The 24397-nt window shown below is 38.9% G+C and overlaps 3 protein-coding genes across 11 annotated transcripts in view; 2 read left to right on the top strand and 1 right to left on the bottom strand.

The window, feature by feature from the left end:
• ACVR2A (activin A receptor type 2A) overlaps window positions 1–4046 on the top strand; it is a 54018-nt gene extending 49972 nt beyond the window's left edge. For both annotated transcript variants that reach the window (XM_083410239.1, XM_083410238.1), the window contains one exon: window positions 254–4046. In XM_083410239.1, coding sequence (XP_083266365.1) covers window positions 254–448 — 195 coding nt within the window. In that variant the 3' untranslated portion in view covers window positions 449–4046. The remainder of the gene's footprint in view (window positions 1–253) is intronic.
• Window positions 1–24397, top strand: part of KIF5C (kinesin family member 5C) — a 312660-nt gene that overhangs the window by 31680 nt on the left and 256583 nt on the right. The window lies entirely within an intron of this gene.
• On the bottom strand, window positions 7172–24262 carry ORC4 (origin recognition complex subunit 4). Of its 8 annotated transcripts, none has more exons than XM_083411488.1 (15): window positions 23953–24119; window positions 22815–22896; window positions 20039–20108; window positions 19630–19706; window positions 18364–18454; window positions 16897–16972; window positions 15886–15971; window positions 15058–15106; window positions 14107–14258; window positions 13259–13432; window positions 11867–11953; window positions 9813–9921; window positions 8329–8424; window positions 8173–8240; window positions 7172–7723 (listed from the first exon to the last, which is right to left on the bottom strand). In XM_083411488.1, the coding sequence occupies exons 3-15, from the start codon at window positions 20093–20095 to the stop codon at window positions 7541–7543; spliced, it is 1305 nt and encodes a 434-aa protein (XP_083267614.1). In that variant the 5' UTR covers window positions 20096–20108; window positions 22815–22896; window positions 23953–24119; the 3' UTR covers window positions 7172–7540. The 8 variants fall into 8 exon arrangements, with proteins under 8 accessions (XP_083267614.1, XP_083267615.1, XP_083267616.1 ...); XM_083411489.1 differs by lacking the exon at window positions 23953–24119 and adding an exon at window positions 23908–23942; XM_083411490.1 differs by lacking the exon at window positions 23953–24119 and adding an exon at window positions 23711–23809.

Raw genomic sequence — 24397 nt, 5'->3', positions numbered from 1 at the left:
GCTGCAGAATTAGGCAGTTTCCAAGCCATCTTCAAGAGCAGCCTCATGTACAGAATGTTTAAGAGTTCTCCGAATGGGAGGTTATTAAATTTGTTTTTAAACAAGTGTGTGTTACTATAAGAGGGATTCAAGTTTCTTCTAAGATTATCACGTGCTTGACAGCTTGCGTCAAAAATTGAATGTTTCCATTCTAATTATGTTGTTGATGATGATTACTTTGTATTTAATGTAATTTATACACCTTCCTTCTTAGGGAATGGCAATGCTCTGTGAAACAATAGAAGAGTGTTGGGATCATGATGCAGAAGCTCGATTATCAGCAGGCTGCGTAGAGGAAAGGATTATTCAGATGCAAAGACTAACAAACATTATAACAACAGAGGACATTGTGACTGTGGTCACCATGGTGACAAATGTAGACTTTCCTCCCAAAGAATCCAGTCTATGATAGCTACAATGGTCACACATCTTTACCCATCAGACTCTGAACTGGAGCTGCTAAGCTAACGGGCCTGTTTCTGCTCAACAGTTTTTTCTGTGTGAAATTATGGAATGGTAAGTTTGTCTTTGGAGTGTGAGTAGGAAGACGCCTCCTTGCCCTACTCCAGACATGAATCCAGGAGACTTACTGCATTCCTTGCATATGCCAGAAGGACGTGCGACTGAGAATACGGCAAGGTGATGTTTCAGGAACTTATTTGAAGAACATGGACCTATCCTGGCTGGTGAAAGATTTTAAAAGCTGACATTGTATTTCTTAATATGTCAGAGACACTAATTCCTTAAAATGAACTACTGCTATTTTTTTTAAATCAAACATTTCATTTCAGATTTAAGAAAAAAGGGTAACTTGTTTTTATTGCATTTGCTGTTGTGTTTATATAAATGACTATTGTAATGCCAATATGACACAGCTTGTGAATGTTTAGTGTGCTGCTGTTCTATGTAATCAACGTGGGATCTAGCAAAAAGGCTTCCAAGCATTACTTAACCTCCCTCAACAAGGTATACCTCAGTTCCACCTATGCTAAATTGACAACACTAACAAAACTGAAATAATTGATTGATCTGAATTTTGTAAAATATGTATTACAGATTCACAGTGTTTTGTTTTTTTAAATAAAAAGATGGTAAGCTGTGCTTCATGCCAACAGACAATGGCCATTCCTAAAACAGTGGTATTAGCCTTTCTGTGTTCTAGCTTGTGTATAAAAAAGTATTGTTTGAAAAGGCAAATTCCCCGGTTTCTAGTTTAAAGCTTTTATTTTACCTCCACTTCCCAAAATATTGCATACATTTATTTTACTAAATATTATTTAGGTTTGCTGTGTGACAATATTTTAAAGATTTAAGCATGACTTAAAAATTTAAATTTTTATGTGAGCTATGGCACTGGAAAGCTCTTAATTTTAATTCTTTTTAAGGAAGATTTTTTTCCAATCTATGTATGTTAATGTTCTGCCTAGTGTATTTTCTGTTTCACTAAACAGGATACAGCACCTTCTGTATCACTGTTTCAGGATCACCTCAGGAAGCTTCATTACCCAGAACTCCTCACTCTTCATGTGTTGCCTTTTGCAGCTTCACAACACTTGATTTTTGGTGCCGACTTGTCAGAGTAGTATTTTTCTGTGATGCATAGGTTTGCCCTGTGGTCACTAAATTAAAAATAAGTTACACATTCGCTCTCAAAATATGCTTGCCATCAAATGCAATTATTTCTGTAGAGATTACAATGTAGCACAGTCTAGAAAAAACAACCCTACAACTTTAAATTTAAACTACTGTATTCAAGAGTTATAGGCATTTAAGAAGTTAAGCCTTACCATAAAAAAAGAAAACTCTAGTAACTGGGCAGCAGGTAGACAGGTGCCAAAGTACTTCTCAAAAGTAATAATACACTAGAGTTATTTGATCAGCTACATGTACACAGGCCAAAGTAAGTTAACTGTCTAAATCTAAAGTACAGAACCAACAGTAGCCAGTGTTACGAGATTCTGGTCAGGTGCATTAGACTTTTAAATAGTGTTTTTTAATGTCACAATCAGAAGTTCACTGTGAATGTTCTTGTAACAGTTATTTATTTAAGCCACAGTGTTTTCTTATGTACCAAATCTCTGGGAACAAATAAGAATTATTTATTAACAAAATTTTGATCACCAAACTTGCTAGGAAGAGCAGTAATAGCAGAGTTGTTTTGTGTGTAACTGGCATACCACCCAGAGGTTTTTTTAATTTATCTTTTTTTTTCTGTAGCCGTAAGAACCCCATGATCTGATTGGGTTAAAAATACTGTTGGGCACAATTGCTATTTTTCTTTGTTGACAGAGGGACTTTGAATTATTACTATTATTTGGACTAAGGTAAATTATGTGCTTGCTTCTGATTTTAGGGCTTGATATAACAACTTAAGAAGTCTTGCCTGAAAATATCCAAATGGACAGATATTAGGACAATGTAGGAACTGTGTATTGGTGATTATCCAGAAACATGTAAATACAGTAACAATTTTAAAACACAGTTGCCATGTTTGTTTTGGAGAATCTACTCCAATTTTTAATAGAGCAGTTTTCCATCAAATACTAATTTCCACCAATATGATCCCTGAGCCAGGTGGCAACTTTTCTCTTGTGTATTTTTTGCTAATGCATTTCCGTTTGCAGGTCATATAGGGAAAATCATCAGAACTTGACAATCAAATGGGGTAATGTCTCCATCCTTTTTTTTAAAAAAAATGACTTTTGAAATCCCCCAATAAGTACCTTTATTCAGATTTTTAGAGAATTATCATGAATTAATTGTTCAAGAAAAATATCTTACTTTTTAAAAGCTATTTTGGTAGAATCTGTGAAATTGCTAAAATTCACCAAACTGTAGATCCATATTTAAGATATTGCAGAGAACCTCAACATCTTTGTTTCCAACTTATGCGGAAAATGTAGAGGTGGGCAAGTTTTAAAATGCTTAAGCCAAGACCCACAAATAAAGCCACATATTAAGAGAGAAAAAGGCTGAGCTAGGATGCTCTGGTTTCTGGCAGATATTGTGACCATTGTTGCTTTTTGTATTTGAACCATACAGCGTGTGTGGATCTGGCCAGCTCGGGTGGTTTACCTTGTATTTTTGACTTGTGAAGAAAAGCTAGGGCCTATGGCTCAAGCTTTCAGTTGTCTTTGGTTTGCCTGTATCTACTTAGTTGGCTGCCATATAATTGCCACAGAATTTTACTGATTAGCCAGTTTTGTGATCAACTCAGAAGTCTAAACCCTGCAATACCTTTTCAGTTTGTGTTAGATGCTAAGAACTTATATCACATGATGCATGACTACTCTTTGTACAGTTCCTACTAAATATAACTTAGCATTTCGGAACAGATTGTGCCTCGTAATTGTTGGAGTTCTTTGACCTAGCGTTCTCATTCATGGTGGTATTCTGAAAATGAGTCTGGATTAAAATACACAACATTATACCTTCTTTGATAGCGAAATCCATGTGGAGTAGCTCTTGCATAACTAAGGTGTAATCAGATGTAGTAGTAATAAATATTGTTCATACTACAGTTCTACAGAATAAATTGCTGATTGTAGTTTAACAAAGTGAGGTGACTTGATTGGTTGACCTTTTTCCAGTTTTCTCTTTTTAACCTTTTTAATGCATTTTTATTAGGAATATTTGGTATAAGATGCAGAAAGCTATGTACAGGATTATGAGCAAACAATGATAGTATCCTTGTTGGAACACCATTTACCTCAAGATACTCAACCAGCAGTACGTTTTGGTTTTTTTTAAATGCACACTCAGTCCATATAAGATGTTACCTCTCAAGATATTGGTAAGCAATTATTTTAGCTTTACTCTGTACTTGTCAGTGTTCTTGGCACAGGTGGTTGTACTACTGTCAAATTGCTCTTGCTATTTTTTGGCAAGTATTTAAAAAGAAAATAACCCCCATTCTGGATAAGTGATTGTGAAATATTGTATAAATAAAATGTATGCGCTCTTTCCTTATTCCCACAAAGATGAATAAAAATTTAAGTGACTACTAAGATTGGCATAGTCTTTCTCCCCCGCCCCATTTTAATTTTAATTCTTTGAATTTATGTATGCTGGGTGGCATTCAACATTTTACACATTCCCAAGACTTCTGCTTTCTCTGCAATATTTATTCCAGAGGGTTCCCTAACTTTCTGGAACCGATGGTAGGCGGGAAGGGGGAGGAGTCCTGTTGTGCAAGCAGAAGACCATTGCAGAATTTGGTAGGAACATATATGTATATTGCCCAGCATGTTTATGCTCCCTTGCTCTGTCATTCAGAAGTGGTTGAAAAAAGGGATGATCCGAACTACTCTATACATCCTTAAACAGCGACTGGATTTCTCCCACCACCATCAGTGTAAACAGCCGTGTTTAAGATTAGAATAAAAAGACACTGTCTTTCTATACATGTTATAAATTAGTGTGTGAAGCCTTTCTAGATGTTGTCATGACACTATTTTGGTATTCACTCTCATACAATTGCAAGGGTATGAGAGGGGGAAAGCACAACTGCACTCATTCTCATCCCTGCCACTTTCCATATATTGGAGCGAGGGCCTGAACTAATAAAACGGCTGTTGGAACCTTGTGTTTGTGCAAACAGGGCTCCTAAATTTGAAGGACAGTGTATTTACATAAACCCTACTTTTTAGCAAGTGGGAAAAATTGAAGGCTCATTCAGAGTTTGTCTACCAATATGTAATGAATTCTGGCTGTTGATGGAATCACTCCTGTGATTACAGATTGTCTGGCTACAACATATGGACCAAGAGCTACTGAACTCTCCCCTCTATAAGCTGTTACATTTGCCTGATACTAGTAAACAAATAACCAATAAAGAGATCTTGTCTGCTCTTTTGTTGCAGCTAAGGCGGGCTGAGGGAAGAAGAGAAAGTCTGATACTTAACTACCAAAGCAATACCAGTGTTAAGGGATAGTAAAGGCTGCTCAATACTCTCTTCAATTGCTCTTGTGTGGATGAATACCTGACTGTTTGCATAGCAGGCATGCAGGCCTTGACTGAAAATACCACACACACACCCCCAAAAAACACCCCCACCTATATTGTCTGATTCTGCACTGTGAACTATGGTGGTAACCCTGTCTTCCAAGTGTGTGTAAGACACTATCACATCTAACACAACAACTGGGACTGCAAATTAAAGTGGCAGCAGATATTCATACATGTTTCTTCCCAAAGGCGAAGCTCTCTCCATGATACTTTCTCTTCACCCAGCTTACTACTTCTACCAGATTACAACTGGGGAGGAGGAGGAATTTGGTGATGGACTGCAGGAAAGTGCATCACACAGACCTGCGATCTTAAATTGTATCTGCTGCTGCTGTCATTGTTATCCTAGCATGGGGAGTTTTTTCTTACATACAGTCATTTGGAGCACTTACAGGTGTGCATGTGTATACACACACACACACGGGGGTTCCTTCTACTGGTCATATAAATAGCCGTAAATATTACTGACACAAAACAGTTCTTTCTGGTGCATAATGGGCCACAATTTTAAATCTACTTATACAACTGGTTTTCATCAAGTGGTTTTGTTCTGCCGAATAAGCCAAATATCCACATACAGTTTTACAATAGCCTGATAAAATACAGTCAACTGAGAACGACATTTCCTCATTTCTGAAGTCTATTGTGTACGTGCTCTGGCCCTATCTCCTAAAGAAAATAAATGACATACATTATTTAACAGCAGTTTATAGTTTACCATGACAGTGTGCAAAAAGGTGCGCTGATAACGTATTGTATCCAATCAAACAGTTGAAAATACAAATCCAGTTTTTTCTCTCCCCCTGCCCCCTTATTTACTATCAATTTAAGATTACTGTACGGGTGTGTAGCTATTTCAGAATTTTAAAAGAAGCTACAGAAGAAAATAGAGCGTGCATATATGGCAAAGACACATGAGGTAGTTTAGAAATAAGTACTAACAAGACAATCAAGTTAAATTCGCACAAACATACCAATGCCCAGTAGCTGCTTTGATAATATAGATCCAACAGTAAAAACTAGCTCCAAAGAATCATGAGTTATCTGCTGCTCTTGAAACTTCTAGGAATTAAAGGGGTTTTTGATAAAGAACCAGTTTAATATAGCAGTAAAGGCTACAGAGAGGTCCTACATCAGATGAGAAGTGATAAGGACAAGAGAACAAAAGGTAGACAGCTGGGTTTGAGGGAAGGCAAGGCTAAGAATCAGTATTTTTTTTAGAAAAACATTTTACAAGTGCAGCACAACACAGCACAATGTTTCCTCATACTAAAACAGGCAGCCTTCTCCAGCCCGATTCCCCCAAGTGCTGTTGGACTACACAATTACCATCATTCCTGGCAATTCTGCTTGGGGATGTTAAAGAGTACATCATCATCTAGAGGGCCCCCACTGGAGAAGTAACCTTCAAACCAGGAGCTAGAAACACTCCCCAAACATTATGAAAATAACCACATGAGCAATTGACCCTGTACAGCTGGAATGAGAAACCTTGGGTCCTGTGGACACAGCCAACGGCCAGAGGTGATACAAAAGTGTGTTGCTGAACTACAACTGCTAACAGCCCCCATTTAGCTATGCAACAGTGTAGCCCAAAGGCTTGGAAACAAGGCTCCTTGAGCATTAAGAAAGCAGTTGGTTTGTGGGGGATATTCAAGACAATTATTAAAGCTGATTTCTCTTTATCTGAGTAGTGCAGGTTAGGAGCTGCCTTCCATGAAGACTGAAGCTCCACACTCCATCACTGCCCCACTCTAAACTTCCAATTTAAATCGCCCCACAGGTTCACATATATATCCATATATACGTATTTACACTGATATTTTTTTTGCAAATTATAGTACCCACTGCTAGGTGGTAAGATGGAAAATACCTACACAAGGAAAAGCAAAGCCAGCCAGGCAGTCAGCCCAAGTTACCTCTTCTCAAAAAGTTGTCCTACAATTTTAATCAGGACTTTAATAGAACTGTTTTCTCTGTATTAACTATTACAACATCCAAAATAATTTGCCATCAGCTTCCTGAAGACATAAGAAAAATTTCAGTATAAGAGTTTAACTAAACACAACTGGTAAACTAGCAGAAGAGAGACTGACACAAACAGAATATTTTCCCCGGCTGTAATAAAATAGAAACATTTTCCTTTATTCACTTATTAGACAACAACCAAAAGAAAAATGTAAACACCAGACTGTATGCAACACTAGTCATACACAGCGTAGATCCACTGCAACAGACTCAAGCGAATGAATTCACTCCAATCTGGGTATCACCCAGAAAACTGGATTTCTGTTGCAGATCAAAATCCACTTCTTTGGAAATATTAACAAATAAACCAAAGAAAAGAGGGATACACTTTTTAATCAAGTACATTGGGCAGTTGAAGAACATTTTTAAAGGCCATCTTTCAATAGATAACACTGATTTTTCGTCTGGTTTACTTGTAACCAAGTACCACTTTCCAGAATCTCATCAAATATTTCAAATCCACAATCAATTTACTGAAGATGTAGCCCATTGCTTTACATCAGTTGGGCAATTTGGGTAAACCTGCAGAGCATCCATAATTTGGTTGTTGTCCAAAAGAAGATTCATTAGCAAGTATTCTCTCTGTGTGCACATAGATGGTCCTTCTACAGGTTTTATCAATTCAAGATGCAGCAAGTGTTCATAAGCCTAAAAATAAAAAAATCCAAATCATCATTAGAATCTTTTCCCATCATCCACAGATAAATTCAACATAATTTGCAGTTACAGATATTTTAGATTACAGTTTGCTACTGAATAAGAATTAAGATGCAGCAAAATCTTGCCTCTATTTTAGACTGTTTAGTTTCATTTTCTAAAACAGCATCTCCATCACAAAAAAACCTCATTTGCAGCATAAAAGCTACATGTATACATACAATGTTCACTAGAGGGCAGCAGAGTACCAAATACAATAATGAAAAGACTATAGACCTATGTAAAGCATACAACCCTAAAACATTTTAGAATATTTTTTTTTTAAAAAAATGGGAGCTAAATCTTAACAGTTCCAGTTCTTCTATCAATCTTATTTCAAACTATTTGCCCCCTGTGGCACTAAAACAGAAGCTTTCAAAAGAATGTAGTAAAGTACATACCTTCATAACAACAGGTTTCTCAAAACTGTACACTGTGTGTGCCTTCCTCTGTACAAACCTCTGGTACTCTACATCAAAACAAATACAAATTATATTACACTTTTGTTTTAGAGGTAATAAACTACGTATTTTGTAACGAATCTGATGCCACCTTACCATTATAAACCATCTGAAAATTAAATGGTTCTCCTCCATAAGTATCATTTAAATGTTTCATGGCTATTATGAGGCAGAGTTCCAACACAGACAAACCTATTAGAGAAAGAAGACAATTCTTAATAGCTATTTTCATGCCAGTATAGCTTTTTAAATGCCTAATCTAAAATGTTAACAGCTATTTGAAACTATTTTTATTATTTCTTCCTTCAAGCTTTCAAAAGGAAAGCTGACTTTACATTTCAAATATAAAATAAAGGAAAGGAAGTCTACTTGGTTAATTATAACCCTAAGCCTAACATGGTTTTACCCCAAGATGGCAACCTGTTGGGTAGGACCTGCCCCACTTCCTGGGTACGTTGTACAGTGGTACCTCAGGTTACATACGCTTCAGGTTACAGACTCTGCTAACCCAGAAATAGTACCTTGGGTTAAGAACTTTGCTTCAGGATGAGAACAGAAATCGTGCTCCGGCGGCGCGGCGACAACAGGAGGCCCCATTAGCTAAAGTGGTGCTTCAAGTTAAGAACAGTTTCAGGTTAAGAACGGGCCTCCGGAATGAATTAAATTCTTAACCTGAGGTACCACTGTATCTTGTAGTTGTTGGCCAGCGAAGCTTTCCCAGATGGTTCAGAGACCAAATAGCCTACAGCTGAGGCTGTGCAAATTCCGGACCACTTCCTGGATGCAGTATGGGTTTGATGAGGGCCAATAAACTGAGCTTAAATTCTAGCAAAACAGAAGCACTGTGGTTGAGTGGTTCCATTGTCTGGAGCTGTCAGCAGCTTGAACTCCTTTCTAAAGGAGCAGCTATGCAGTCTTTTTTGTGGGGGGGGGGGGTCACTCTGGATCTAGGCTTATTGCTTGAGGCGCAGGTTACTTTCATGGCTCAGAAAGCCTTTTACCAACATCTGCTGCAACCATTCCTGGATTAGGATAGCTTCACTATGGTGGTTGAAGCAGTGGTAACCTGAAAGATTGAGCACTGTAATGCATTCTATGTTGTGTGACCACGGAGGCTGATTTGGAAGCTGCAGTTGGTGCCGAATTTTGCAACCCAGTTGCTACTGGCCACTGGTACCCACACGCGGTATAACACCTGTGTTGCAGGAGCTGCACTCTCCTGAGGTCTTACTATTATTAAACATAAAGCCATAAACTCACTGGCGACAGCATACTTCAACCATTGCCTTATTCCACCTCCCCAATTTTTATGATCTACCACTGAGACACTGCTGTGTGGCAGTGTCAAGACTAGCCTCAACAAACCGTGCATTTAGTGCCCACTTCAGCCACCCCTGAGAATCTGGAGATCCACAAAGGATGAAGAGCAAGTGAGGAGAGGGAGAAACACCCAATTGCACAGCATGCTTCAAAGCATTATTTGGGGCATGATGATCCAATTGAAACAAAGAAAGCACATAAAGTGCATTTCAGAACTTGCTCACATAATTTAAGATAGTAAGTACACACTGTCATCTTACCATGTACAATATTTGCTTTAGAGTCCATTCTGCAGTGTTTGCCTGCTTCAAGAAGGTCTGATGCATTGATATACGGGTGAGACACAGTTATACTACTTGAAGCAAGCATCTGAAGACAAAATAATCATTTAAATATTTAATGACTTAAAGTCATTATAAAAGCATCTATAGTTATTTACAATACAAAATAGTTTGTAACATTCAACTGAGAGTATTACTGCAGAATCTATCCAACAGTGCTATATATTGATTGCAATATCCATTTTTAGGATCTTTGATAATTTTACACCTACTTATTTTACTCTTTGAAATAGAAGTAATTTTGGAAACAACACACAATGCTCAGGAGGCAATCAGAAAATGTAATGCAATGTTTTATCAGACCAAGAACAACTTAGATGGATTTAAGTCCAATTCGGCTGCATTATAAAGAGAACTACTCTTAAAAAAATTAATGTTTGCAGCGTGGAGATTGGAAAATTGGTACTTACAAGTGAAGGTTCTTTCTGGTTGGTCTGTGAACTCCTATTTTGAAAGGAGGCAGAAAATCATGTGACTGGGCTTTTTGGCACTATGCCCTCTCTGAAAGTCCTTCCCAAGTTTGAGGCCACGGCCAATACTGTAGCAGAAAAATACAGTTATAGAAGGAAGTTAAGGGAACAGTGGGTTGTGATGGAGGAATTGAAGAGGTGAAGACCTCTTGTGGTGCAATTTTGAACAAGGAGATGGCCACCCATAAGGGTGAGGGCTCCTTGTTGAAAATATGCACATATTAGTAAAGGTATGGTCTTGAATACTTCCGCACACCAACCAGAAAAAACTTGCACAGTACCAACACTCCATGACTTGTGTAGTGTTGGCGATATCTAAGGCAGAATATGTAAAAGCTATGCAAGACCTTCAGTGGGTGAAGTCACTGTACGGTAATGAAGGAACATGCAATAGAGCTCTCCCCACAATAGAAACTTCCCTGAGGAAAGCAAAGTGGTGGTCTTGGGGCAGGGGTTTCCTTTGGAGAAAGGGATGCCGCAATTGCTCCTTTTGAAAGGTAGGGAAGAAATGGAGAAGAATTCTTTTGGAGAGGGAACAGTACAAAAAGCCAAGTCACACGATTCTATGCCTGACAAGCAAGCAGGAGTTAACCCACTTTGGATACTGCCCACACCAAACAGTAAATGTGGTTTTAAAGCAGAATTTCCTCTTCAGACTTAACAAATATTTCTTGTTTAGGAGAAACCAATATATCCTCACTAAAGCTAGTATGCAGGCAGAGAGGAGGGGCAAGAGACAAGCATGAGGGCATGACATGGGTCCCTGGTCTCCTAAGAAATGGTTTATAGAGCCTGGAATGTTATATTCAAACCAGGCCAGAGACAGAACCTCAATAAACTTGTTTCTCTACACAGTTTCTGAACCCAAATCCTGCAGTCAGAATACATAAAACAGAAGAAAGGGGAAATATTTAACATTCCTAACTGTATACAGGTCCTTCCAGTGGTCTGGAGGGGGCTCTTAAGACAGTAAGACACACCAAACATAATAAATGTCATGAGAGTCAACAGGGAGCCTTGTACTGCACAAGCAATGGCTGTGATCATTAGCAAATAGAACTGTATATTATTTTAAGACTTCTCTGTATTTATTGCCATCAAAATCTTGAAGTGGTTTGACTCACAAGTACATCACTGAAGTCGGACTTGCAGAATTTTATTAGAACTTAAAAGGCACAGACTTTCCACACTGCTCCATGGGAAAGTGTTACTATGAGCTACAGGAGGGGTAATCACCTTCTGCCCTTAAGTGCATCTCCTGAGTGGAACTCTGCTCAGGGAATACTGCTGGTGGCAAGAGTGAACTCTGGATCCCATCCTCAGAAAAACATTTACCACTAGAAAAGGGCCAAGCCAGCATGCTGTATCAAAACATATTCCTTTCCATATTAGTTTTCTTTTATATAGTAGTTGTTATTAACTCAATTCGTAACTAGAAGTATCAGTTTATTTCCATGAACAGCAGTAAAATGTGAGTCAGAAATAAACGTGCCAAGATCTTACCAACAACATGAAGAGAGACCGCAGGTCTTTACTATAATGGAATTGATTTTGCAGTACATCTTGCACCTTTTGGTCTTCTAAGAGAGACTAAAACATTATTTTCAAAATCAGTAATTGTTAAGCAACCTAGTCATCTTAATTCACCTAAACATTTTTATACAGGCGGTAGGATAACACAGTTGATAAGATAATACAAAGTGATTCAGGGAAGATCACAAAAATATAATCTGTTATAATTTATCAAAAGCAATCCATGTGGTTAGCTTTAACAAAAAGATCAGAAAGAAGACGCTGGACCATACGGCAGTGAACTGTAAGGGAGACAAAGAGATCTAAATAGAGACTATTATTTGTGGTGCGGCATTCCTTTTGCTTGTACTTATTTTGCTTATATTTATTCAGATTTGTCATGGCCAATGACCAGTACAATAGTTATTTGGATTGGACCAGTTGGATGAAAACTTTGCTCTCAATCACCTTTCAAAGCAAGTACTAAAATACTAATAAAAACTGTTTTTTTCTCCCCAGCTGAAACTTTAGTAAAACTCAGTTTATAGGATGATGTCATTATGTACTAATTTACCTCACTTTGGGAGATTTTTATGTACCTGTTTGAAAGGGGTCTTGTATTAAAAATGTGATAAATGCAGTAATTTTACCATAGTTGCTCTTCATAACAGTGTTTGAGATCTTCACTCTTCAATCTAAATATACTGTATAAAAAAATTGTCCAATAGCACCTTAGAGACCAACTAAGTTTGTTCTTGGCAAAAGCTTTTGTGTGCGTGCTCACTTCTTCAGATACACACTTCTTCAGCTACACATCTAGAACTATGGAAGGCACCACATTGAGCTGCATGAAATGGAAGTCCATCAAACTCACAAAGCTAGAACTCTACAATCTAGTATTGCAATTTTCAAACTAATTTTTAATTACAGAGGCAGATACCAGTGCTAGATGTACATGGTGGCTGGTTTTGAAAACAGAATGTAGGGAAGCAATAAAATACCTTCAAGTAATACTTGATATGCAATTTTTCTACTCCTTTTAAAATTAGAAATGATGGCTTGTACACAGAACTCTGCTCACACAAGACTTTCCTTTCCTCTCCTCCCATGCAACTCCAAAATCTGCTCCAAGGGTCCCCAAACTATCCAGAGCTGATTTTGAGGCCACCAAAGGGGCATTTGCAAGGAAGAGGAGGGGAAATTTCCATTTCACAAGTGGAAGTCTGTGCACTAACAGACACAATAACTTGGATCCTAATTTCGACTAGAATATGTACATTCCAATGCATTCCTTTTTAAGCTGTATAAGCGCTGTTACCCAGCAGTTTGAATATCTTCAGCAAGAAATTTCAATTGACTTATTATTACTATTATTTCAATTACCTGTACATTCTTATTCCATTTCTGAATAAAGGACTTTTCTGGAAATTCTGCAGGCAGGGATAACTGTTCTTTACAAATATTCAGATATTTTTTAAAATCAAATGAATTCATTAAGTATATTTGCCGGTGTGAAAATCTTGACTTCACTCTCTTCTCCATGAGTTCAAGAATGTCCTAGTGAAAAATTGCAAACAGAACAAAAACATAAAAAATCTACGAGAAAACATATCAATTGCTAGATAACTTTTTAACCTTTTTTTTTACTTTTTAAGGATGCAAACTGACCTCAGAATTATGCTTGAGCATTTGCCAGCTCTGCAGAATGACAACTTCAATACATACGTTATAAAACAGTTCATTTGAAATTCTGTATACATAGGTTAAATGCTTGCCACAGAAAATTCTAGAGATCTCAGTTACTATCAAATATCTAGGTTAGTTTTCAGTTTATTAGGCATACCAGTGTTGGCAACTTATTTAAATTATTTTTATATGAATTGTATTATCTATTAAAAATGATCATTTGAACAGGTATTTCATGTTAAGATTTCTCAATCAACCCTCATTAGAAGAGGAACAGAATCTTTTCTACCAACACAAATACTATTAGCAGTATTACGCGACTAAGCTATTTCAACTCCAGTAGCACACACAGGAAGTTCTACTAAGTGTGGTTAAAGTAGCATTCTTTATTTAGTAATGAAAATGATTCACAATCCCTAAAAGTTTCTTACTTTTCCCTCCACAGGGTCTCTAGACAATTAAAGAGAAGCATCTTTACTAGTCACCGTCTGAATTTACATGCACTGGTGGCGACATATATTAAGAGAAAACTAAATTCATTTTACCAGTCTACAAGTCAGACCAACAACAGCTATAGGTGTCTGTGCTGACTGGGATACATCAAAGAGGTTATACAGCAACGTCTGGTTCTTATGATGAACAAACAGATCAAACTCATCTAGGATGAACAGCACCGGGCAACTGTGAGCACGGTCACCTAATACATAAAACAAACAGGTAAATATTAGGGACCCAATTCAACTAAGTGGTTCTGCACAAAGACTTCCACTAGCTCAACAGGTATCTCTTTGCAAGCAACTGAAAAAACTGTAACATAACTTGCAATTTAGCAAGAACTTCCAATTCGTTGTAAGAAGGCAAAGCCACCAAACATTTCACTTCAGTTCCTTTACTGCAGTATTTAAGTTACAGATTTTCTTACCCACCCTTCACCATAAGGCCCCAGGGAGGGTTGTGACAAAACAATGATACAATTTAAAATAGAATGATACTAATATTTAATGTAGCAGTGAAACTACAATATAAAAAACAGAGAATAAAGTTACAAAGATCAGGGTAAAGAGGCACGTTTTCAGCATACAGTGAAAATTGTACCACAAAGATGATAGATGCACCTCAGTGTGGAGAGAATTCCATAATTTAGTGGCTATCACAGAGAATACCCACTCCCTAGTGGCCAAAGGCAAACTTCTGTGGGACACAGAAATACCAAGAGGGGTTCCTCTGCTGATCTTAATGGTCTGAAAGAAGCAGACAGTAGAGAAGGAGTCAGGCTGTCAGATATTTGGGGCCTAAGTTGCTTAGAGCTTTAAATACCAAAGTGTGCAGCTTGAACTGAGCCTGCAAAAAAACAGGCAACCAGCGCAGCTGCTTTAAAACAGGGGTTGTAGAAATGCTAATGGATACCAGTTAGTAATCTGGATGGAGTAGGTGGTCACAGTGTTTGTCATTAACCCCCAATAACATGTTATTAATCACCAAGAAAGTATGTTTACCTCTCTTTAATGCTTCAAGAAGAAATGTGAGGTTTTCTGCAAAACTACCCTAAAAGATAAGAACATCTGAATGATTACCTGGTAGATATTAAGCTTTAAAATAAAAACATGTAGCAGGATTCACCAAACGAGTGCCTATCTGCAGAACCCATGCACAAACATTCCCATTTGTGCAGCAGGGCTTCCCCCTCTCCTCCCACCACCACTGTACCACCTGAAATTGGCTTTTCTTTTGGGGGGGGGACCCCCAGAACAACACCCCCAGAATCCTATCCATTGTATTTTGTAGAACTGTATGCTATTGCAAAAAATAAAAATGCAACAGCTTCTACAAAGTGTAAAGTGTAATCAGAGCGGAATAATCAGTTGCAGGAGATAAACAGATAAATAACTATATGACTTTTAGAAGACATGTGAAGGCAGCCCTCTACAGGGAAGTTTTTAATGGCTGTTTTATAGGGCTTTTATTATTATTTTGTTGGAAACCATCCAGAGTGGGGCAACTCAGTCAGGTGGGTGGCATATTAATAATAATATAAATACCTGCTTCAAGCAAGGACTGAAAAAAATGTCACTAAAGGGGAGGGACAACATAGGAATGATGACATTTTTTCTGCCTTCAGGTAAGTGGGAGTATAACAATAAACAATTAAATAATAATAACCCAGCTGGTTGTGTTGCAGTCTAAGAAATCTAAAAGGGAGAATTGCGTTTGCAATGTCCCTTATACGGTTTTATGATTTCGTAGCATATGGATATAGTTACAAGTTGAAAGAGTACATCAATGTGGACTATATATTTTTAAGTACAGCTAAATGTTTTACTTACAAAAACTTTATCTCCAACCACATTTTCTAGATTTAGCTGTCTTGTAATCTCCTTAAGAGCAATTTTATCATTGGTCTGTAATAACCCTAGAAGACAATTGCAAATACATGTAATAGTCTAGATTTGGAAATTCTAAAAACCCCACTAGAAAGACAGAAAAAAGAATGCATTTTATATTTCAACAAATAGTAGCATCCAAAGCAAATTTTAGAAATGTCATTAAGAATCCAAGGCTCACATGCTCATTTTTCTCAAAGATGCATTGGATCCTTAGTTTCAGAATGATGAAAGCTAGCCAGTTCAAGTGCAACAAAGCCTTGTTTGGTATTATATGAGTAAGCCTTGAGCTTGCATACTCCCTTCTCCAACTCCTTCACCTCACACATTCAAATCCTGTCTAGGAAAAAAAACCATAGCCATGGTTTGTACATGCCCTTTGAACAAGACCTACAGACTACAGCAGGGTTTGCAATTCTTGGAAGGAAAGTGAAAATCTGCTTGCCTGCTCAGATTGACAACAAAGTATGGTTTGTGCTAAACAGTAAGTTGTTGAATCTCAACCCTTTAAAGCAACCCATTGTTAAAACTGATAATATATAGTGGTATCCAACTTCCATGTGTGAACAGGATGAACTTCCACCTACGCACCATGACTTTTCTTTTCTCTCCTCCCTCGGTAGCCTGTTCCTGGCAATCTACCCTGGGTGGTTAGTGGATCATCTGGGGCAGACTTGCAAGAAGGATGCAAGGTGGATAACAGAAATTCCACTGCACATGTGGATGTCTGCTCACATGAGGCTATATACCTGGTTTTCATGAAGCTACCCTATGTTAACATGGCTTTTATGTTAACACAGCTTTTTATAGAGCTTTTATGTACAATTCTATCTCTGCTGCCAGTAGATACTACAATTCCTTGCAACTATTAATTGAAATAGATCAGTACAAAATTACAAGGCTCAATTAGCACTATCTTCAAGGACATTCAGCTGATGTGACCAAATTACATACCATTTAAATGAACTTGTAAGACGTTTTCTCTTACTTCCTTTACTTCCATGAGCTTCTTTAAGACATGACATGTTAACTAGGAAGAAATAAAACAAAACATAAATTCTTATGCCATATGCTTACTACATAGTATCAGGATTTAAAACTGAAACAAGTTTTTATGGGCATGACTTATACTATTACAATAGCAAAAATCGAAAATCTGTTTATAAAAGGGACTGGATTCCAGCACAGGATTTGGGAGCGGGGGGCGGAGAGAGAGCTGAGCTGAGAAGAGAAGAAAATGATTTCTACTTATTTTTCCACTGTACCCCATGGTGCTAAAAGTCTGCACTGGTGGGTTGGGGTAACCTCTCGGACAGAATGGCAATCTGTAGAAAAAAACTGCTATAAACATATTCCTGCTTCTATCTGTGGCATTCCCAATGGATTTAAGTCCTTTCTGTGCATAGAAAGTTTCATTTGAACCTGAACAAATAATTGTTCATTTACATTTAAGACTACTTCTGGTTTCCAATAAAGAACATGTTAAAACCGCAACCTTTTAAATGCATCAAGTGGAATGTAACATTTGTTGCAGCTTTTAAAAGTTATTTCGTAATTGCAACAAATGAAAAAAAAATGGTATGACAGAGGAAAAATAGTAGAGATTTGCTCCTATTACAGGTGGCCTATGCCTTCCCACAACAGGGCTATCCACCAGTAAGCGGCTTGTGGGAAAGATCCTGACAAGTATGTTTTGATATTGTCTTCATTGTTTTATTTTGGTTTTACATATAAGGATTTGTATCATTAAAAATGGATATAAATAAATATAATAACAAATAAAAGCAAGGGATTAAAAGTATCAATTCCCTACATGGTATTAGTCAGGAAGCATGCCAAAGAGTGAAATTTGCAGCCAAGGGTATCCTGATCCCCCTGCATCTTCCTCAAATCCCAAGAGGATATGGGGATCCTTCAGAACAGCCTGAGAAGGTGGAAAGGATGGAGGAGAACATACTTGTTCAAAGAGCCTCCCCTTACTGGATGGATACCATAGCATATAATCCTATCAAAACTAGAAAATAAAGCTTAGTTAGAAAACAGTTTTATTTATGCAGTTTAGAAAGGATTTTTCTAGTCAAGAGATCAATATAGAATAAAAGATGTAGAATAAAGGTAGAAACTCTAATAAAATAGCACATTAAGAAGCTAAAGCATCTCAAATGTTTGAAAGAAAGCACACAACTAAACAAGTTAAAGCAAGGTTAAAGGCTCTGAGAGTCACATTCTATGTACCAAAAATGCATAGGCTGGTGAATTCGGTTTAACATCATTATGAAACAAATTTCTTCCCTCTCACCACAAAGCCAGCATTTGATTTATAAGAAAATGAATTTCACTGATAATTTTCATGCGGTACATTAAGTTACAACTTTCCACATGGGACTCAATATATAAAAACTAAATGGAATTAAATATTACCAGAGTCTTCCCTGATCCCCGAGGTCCAATAATGAGTACAGAGTTGCTTTCACCATTGATAGCAGTACGTTTCAGAAGCTCGAGTAATTGTCTGAGTAAGGGATGAAGAGAGAGAGAATGAGGAATACAAATAACTTTAGACCTGGAATAATTTCAGATATCAAATTCCATCTCAGAGAAACAAAATCACATTATTTTAAAAAAGTCTCAGCCCACCTCCCTTTACCCATCCAGAAAACACATTATGACACCAAGAAATAGAACAGAATACATTTGTCTGTGCAATTGTCATTTAAATGCTTTTCTGATTCTCAAGAAGCTAGCTTTCTTCATGGAAGGGGGGGAAAAGGACAGTTAATTAAAAAAACAAATCTTTACCGACAAATTCTAACCCTAGATTTATAGGCTCTGTAAGTATATCTCTAAGCTCTTTGAAAAAATTAGGTACAAATTTATTTTAATAAGTAGGGTAATTTTGACTAGCTTTATACAGTGGTACCTCGGGTTAAGAACTTAATTCGTTCTGGAGGTCCATTCTTAACCTGAAACTGTTCTTAACCTGAAGCACCACTTTAGCTAATGGGGCCTCCTGCTGCTGCACGATTTCTGTTCTCATCCTGAAGCAAAGTTCTTAACCCGAGGTACTATTTCTGGGTTAGCGGAGTCTGTAACCTGAAGCATCTGTAACCTGACGCGTGTGTAACCCGAGGTACCACTGTATTTGATTTCGTATCATTTTAATGGTTATGAACTATTCAATTTTTTAAAAAAAAATGATGAAAGAGTTTCTGCTGTCTTCTCTTCACCAACACATTATTTACTGGTGGGTACCTAGTAACTCACTTCTTTTTGAGCCCTGTGTCAAGTCAAGTGATGCTGCGTTAGGATTAGAACCCCTCATCCTCCTTAATGTAATAGCTGCTATGGTGCTGACTTGAGACCATGTTACTGAAAAGAATTCTGGGACGAGTATGGCTGTTGCTTTTCTACCACGTTCAGTGAAATGATCCATTAAGGCTGGGAGGAAAATGGCACTGTGATAGCCAGAGCTTTCATTTGAGATATGTCATAAGAACCACTGGGAACATTTCCTCCCTCCCTATGAATATGTTTTAGTCTTTTTAGAGTCCCTTTGAGGATGGGTAAGAAACCAGTATTTGGGGGACAAATCTTTGAAATCTTGTTATCTACTAAACTTGCAGTTTAAAGTCCACAAGATCAGTAAAGGGGTTATCTGAAACAAACATAAACACACCGTTTCCTTACTTGTATTGGAGCTCAATTCCAAACAACTTCCCATTTTGACTCTGGTGACAGAACCTTTCACGCAATAGTCTTTGTACCTGCATATATTGAGTTATAGAGACATTAAATATGCACAGCACAGCCAGCTGTCATTTAACAATTTTCTCTTATCCTGTGGAAGTTAGTAAGCTACAAATTTGTTATTGATTTATTTTCACAATTTATATCTTGCCATTCTCCTTCTGGGTCCCAAAACAGCTAACAAAATGCAAACATAGAATATAAAACATAAATCTCTCCACAAATGCATCATTTGTACATACACGAGTCGCAAAAGAATCAACATGTGCAAGTAGGACATACATACTTGTCAGCAAACCCTCCCCCCCATTTATAACTTTGTTTCTCCCATTCAAGCAATTATACTAACCTTTGATATGCATTCCCCATTTGTAAAGCTATCCTCCTTTAGCTTGCGTTTGCTCATTGTAATTCAAGCCCTAAAAGAGAAACATTTTGCGTTACAGCAGAACTTCCTCACACATAAGACTGGCATTGCATCGTTTTATGGTTCCTTATTCAACAGAAGCCTGAAATGTGCATACCTGTGGACCCCAAATAAGCTGTGGGCCACTACAAATCATATGCATGACACTAGAACATTATTCTCTGCAAGTCTTAAAATTGTGTTTAGTTTTAAACTTCATTTTCTTGCAAGCAGGGCTGGTGCCAAGTTGGAAGGGGCACTGAATAAGATGCTCAGTGATCCCCGAAAAATGAAAACAGTGTAGATGCTTTGCCCAGTGCTTTTCTTCTCAGTGCCAGGTTTAGCTCCACCAATCATCTCTGCAGTGGTCCAGTGCTGTTCGGTGCTGCTTTCCACACTGACAGAATTAACTTAACAGGCTGGGCAAGCAGCAATAGGGGCAGCTGGTGGAACTCAGTCCACCACTGAGGAAGGCAGGGCAAAACAACAGCTACTGCCATCCTCATTTCCTCAGAATCTCTGGGCCCAATCATAGCAGGGCTCAGACACTTTGGGAATAAAACAGGGCAGCAGCTATGCAGCCTTACCCAGTGCCTCACTTCACAACACCTGACTGCATGTCACCATTCAGAAAGCAAGAGAGAGTATGCATGTCAGCATCTGCCCAAACCATGGTCTGTGTGAAAGTGATATGAAGTGTAATGCTCAGACACTAATTTCATTTCTTTGGAAAATACACACGATGCATAAGGGACTGTGAGATCTTCACCCTGAAACAAGACTTGGCTCCAATTAATATACCCCAACATTCACACTACGTATTTCAAGCAAATATAAAATGTTGAGCTAGGCACAACATTAAAGCATCTCTTTCCTGGGTATATATCATCTGGGGTAATCCAAAACTAAGCCTTTACAGTCATACCTCGGGATAAATACGCTTCAGGTTGAGCGCTTTCAGGTTGTGCTCCGTGGCGACCCGAAAGTAACAGAGGGTGTTACTTCTGGGTTTCGCCACTCACACATGCGCAAATGGTCAAAATGACGTCACGCACATGCATGGAAGCGGTGAAACGCAACCCGCGCAGACATGCTGTCGCGTTTTACGTTCTGTTTGGGATGCGAACGGGGCTCCGGAATGGATCCCATTCGCATCCCGAGGTACCACTGTATATCTATTTTGCCTATAATTGAGTGCATCATGAATAAAAGCTCTTCACAAGTTTTGGGCTCAATACAACACTGAGATGGGCTTATGTCAGGTGCATATGACTCCAGGGTGCAAAACCCCCATTTCCTTCCTACTTACATATATTGGTAGGATCATCGTGCTTGAACAGTACCTTGAACAAAAATAAACTTGGGATAGGCACAGTAGCTATGTTCAAACCACAGTTTAGCATAACATGACATGCCACGCCTAGCCTTTGGCTCAAACCTTTCCTCCTGTGTAGTTACTTCTAATTCAGCATAGCTTGCCACCTTCCTCAGAGTTGTGGTTTTAAAAGTACAGCTGCAAAAACCACAGTTTAAAGTTGGCTTGTTTAAAACTAACCACAATTACTGCTAACCACATTTTGTTGGTGTGGACAACATGGCAAAATATAATTAGCTACCTTGTTCACATAATGTTAAACCATGGTTGAACATAGTCACAGCTAGGGCAAGTCATATGGGACCATCTTCCAGTTCCAGGGGTTCTAATGTGCGGTGACTCAAAGCTGATTTTGGGAAGGGAAGTGTGCAAATTTCAGTACCTTATTTAACTGAATACAATAAAAGACCACAGCTTACTCTTATGCACCTAGTTTTAATCAATACTTTTCATAAAAGAAAACACAGCCAGATGCTTTAAACCAATTATTTTATTAATTTATATCCCACTTTCTTGCATAATGGAACCCAAGGCAGAAGACAGGTTGCTGACATTAAGACTATGTACAGTTTTCTGTTTGCCCCACTGCTTTCCCCGGGGAAAACTGACTGTTACTGCTGAATCGGAACAAACATCAATACGCAGAAAGCAGTGGGACAAGCACTGTAGAGTAGAGACAAGCCCCTGTAGCTCAGAAAAAACCGAGCATTTGAAAAGCAGTAGTGATAGCCACAATAAAGAGATTAATTTACTCCAGTGCTACTTTTGCATTCAGTTTTTAGGGGGGAAAGGGGGGGGGACTTTACAGTAGGCAGTCTCCAACCCAATTTTGACCTCCATTTAAACCCAATCCGCTTCAGTTTACTCATCTCATACCAGCTGGCCATATATATACCACAGTCCTCCATTTCTTATCTTTGTTTATAACTTCATAGTTTTATCACCACAGTATTATATTTATACAGCACCATCAACTGTCACCTGGCAGTAGCAATTCCATCAGGCTATGTCAGAAGGAGAAATGGGAAGTAGGGCTCTCATCCCATCAGCTCTGCTGAAAGACCAACTCCATCAGACATCTCTGATGCCAACCAATCTGTTTCTATACTAGCTAGTCACTGTAGGAACTACTGTTTGAATTGGTGCCTGAGTTTGCTTTCTCTTTTCCATCTCTGTCCCTTGTGTGATTTGTTTTTTGACTGTGAGCCTCTAGGCAGTGACTGTCTTGTTTTTATTCATTTTATGGAAGCCATTCTGGGAGCCCTTTTTGGTTGAAGTGGGCATGCAAATGATCTAAACAAACAGACATGATACTTTACAAAGAACAAGAAACCAGATTCCTACCCTGAGGGGCTCACACACTATAATTTTCAACTGGAAGTTTGGCAGGAGCAATTTACACAACACATGTCAAGTAGTACGAGGGCTGAAATGGAAGAAGGATGTGCTGTCAAATACAGCAAAGTCAAGACACTTCAGAAATAATACATGTGCAATTTATGCCACCTACAAACACTTTATGTATGTCAACACTCAGCCAGCCTCTAATTCCTATATTTGTCCTCAATACTTAACAGTTTCTCTATCTATTTGGAGGTAGGGAGAAGCTACAGGTGAAACAATGCAGAAGAGCTGAAGGCTGCTGTTGAAGCAGCCTGGTCTTCCATAACACCTCAGCAGTGCCACAGGCTGATAGCATCCATGCCATGCCGCACTGAGGCAGTAATTGATGCAAAAGGGGCCCAAACCAAGTACTGAGTACATATGCATGCTTCTACTTCTCAGAGGTCCAATATCGCTCTATTTGCAATCCTTGTTTTGCTGATTTCATTTACTATTCTAATTTTCTGAGACTATTAATTTGGGGTTTTCATCAGCTGTATGCCATGATAATCACAATTATAACAAATAAAGGCTTGACATATCTCACTTTGCATGTCCTGAGTCTATCTCATCTATTAGTTTCACCTTTTAAGTTGAACTACTGAAATAAATGAACTTTTCAATATTCTATATGGTTGCTGTAACTTTGACAGGGCTGCCACGTAAATGCAAAAAAAGGTGCTTAAACTCAAAACACACCATGGGCATGATGTCGTCAATGTCAAGAACAGATTATAACCAAGTGGGCTGCAAATAGTATTATCCGGGACTAGCCTGCCTAGGTCCCTGCAGAATCCCACCAGGGTGTCCAGCCTTCCAGCCGCTTCTTCCCGAGAGCCCCCCCCCCCCCAGCCCACCACTATTTCGCCTTGAGGAAAAGAGCAGCCCAACACGCCTTCCCAGCTTATAGGGCGAGAGGGCAGGTGCAAGAGCCGTTGAACCGCTTCAGAACCACCGTCCCGTTTTAAAAAACCACCACCCAAAAAACCCGTAGCCAAGGTGAGGCATTTTAAACTGAGCCCCGCCCTCCTCCACGCAGCTCCCGCGCGCTCACCTTCCCCCCACCCTCCTCAAAACCACGTCCTGGACCGACCGTTACCTGCGACGCTCACAGGAAACTCCCGAGCAAGCGAGCGAGCGCCTCTCTCTCTCCCCCCCCCCCCCACGCCGTCACTCTCGCTCTCGGCTCCCGCCCGCCGCCGTTACTCCGAGCTCCCGCCGCCAAGCTCTGATGAGTGCCCTCCCGGCAACCTCCGCGCGTGAGAGCGCACACCTCTATCACGTGACCCCCGCGTGAGGGCGCCGATCTATTTACAAGCGCAGCGGCTCCGAGTCAACGGGTTTCCTGCGTCTCTTTCTCCGACTCTACTCCTCTTCGCCTCCGCCCATTGGCTTACTTCCGCCTTTGCCCTCTTGATTTCCCCTCCCGCAATTTCCGGTCTCCCCTCTTTTTTTTCCTCTTTTTTTCCCCCCCTCCCCTTTTCTCCTCCCACCTTCGCGGAATCCTTTTCCGGGTTCGCTTGCGGCGCGCGGCATTGTGGGAG

This window comes from Podarcis tiliguerta, assembly GCF_965153285.1.
Source record: "Podarcis tiliguerta genome assembly, chromosome: 1".
Taxonomy (NCBI): domain Eukaryota; kingdom Metazoa; phylum Chordata; class Lepidosauria; order Squamata; family Lacertidae; genus Podarcis; species Podarcis tiliguerta.
This window is presented reverse-complemented; position numbering and strand designations above follow the sequence as displayed.

Coding starts and splice junctions, on each gene's coding strand:
- ORC4 (XM_083411486.1), bottom strand. CDS start 20,095: ATGAGCAAACGCAAGCTAAAGGAGGATAGCTTTACAAATGGGGAATGC. Junction 16,973..18,363: donor GGGGATCAGGGAAGACTCTG/GTAATATTTAAT, acceptor ATTTCTTCCTAG/TTAACATGTCATGTCTTAAA. Junction 7,724..8,172: donor AGAAACCTGTTGTTATGAAG/GTATGTACTTTA, acceptor TTTTATTTTTAG/GCTTATGAACACTTGCTGCA.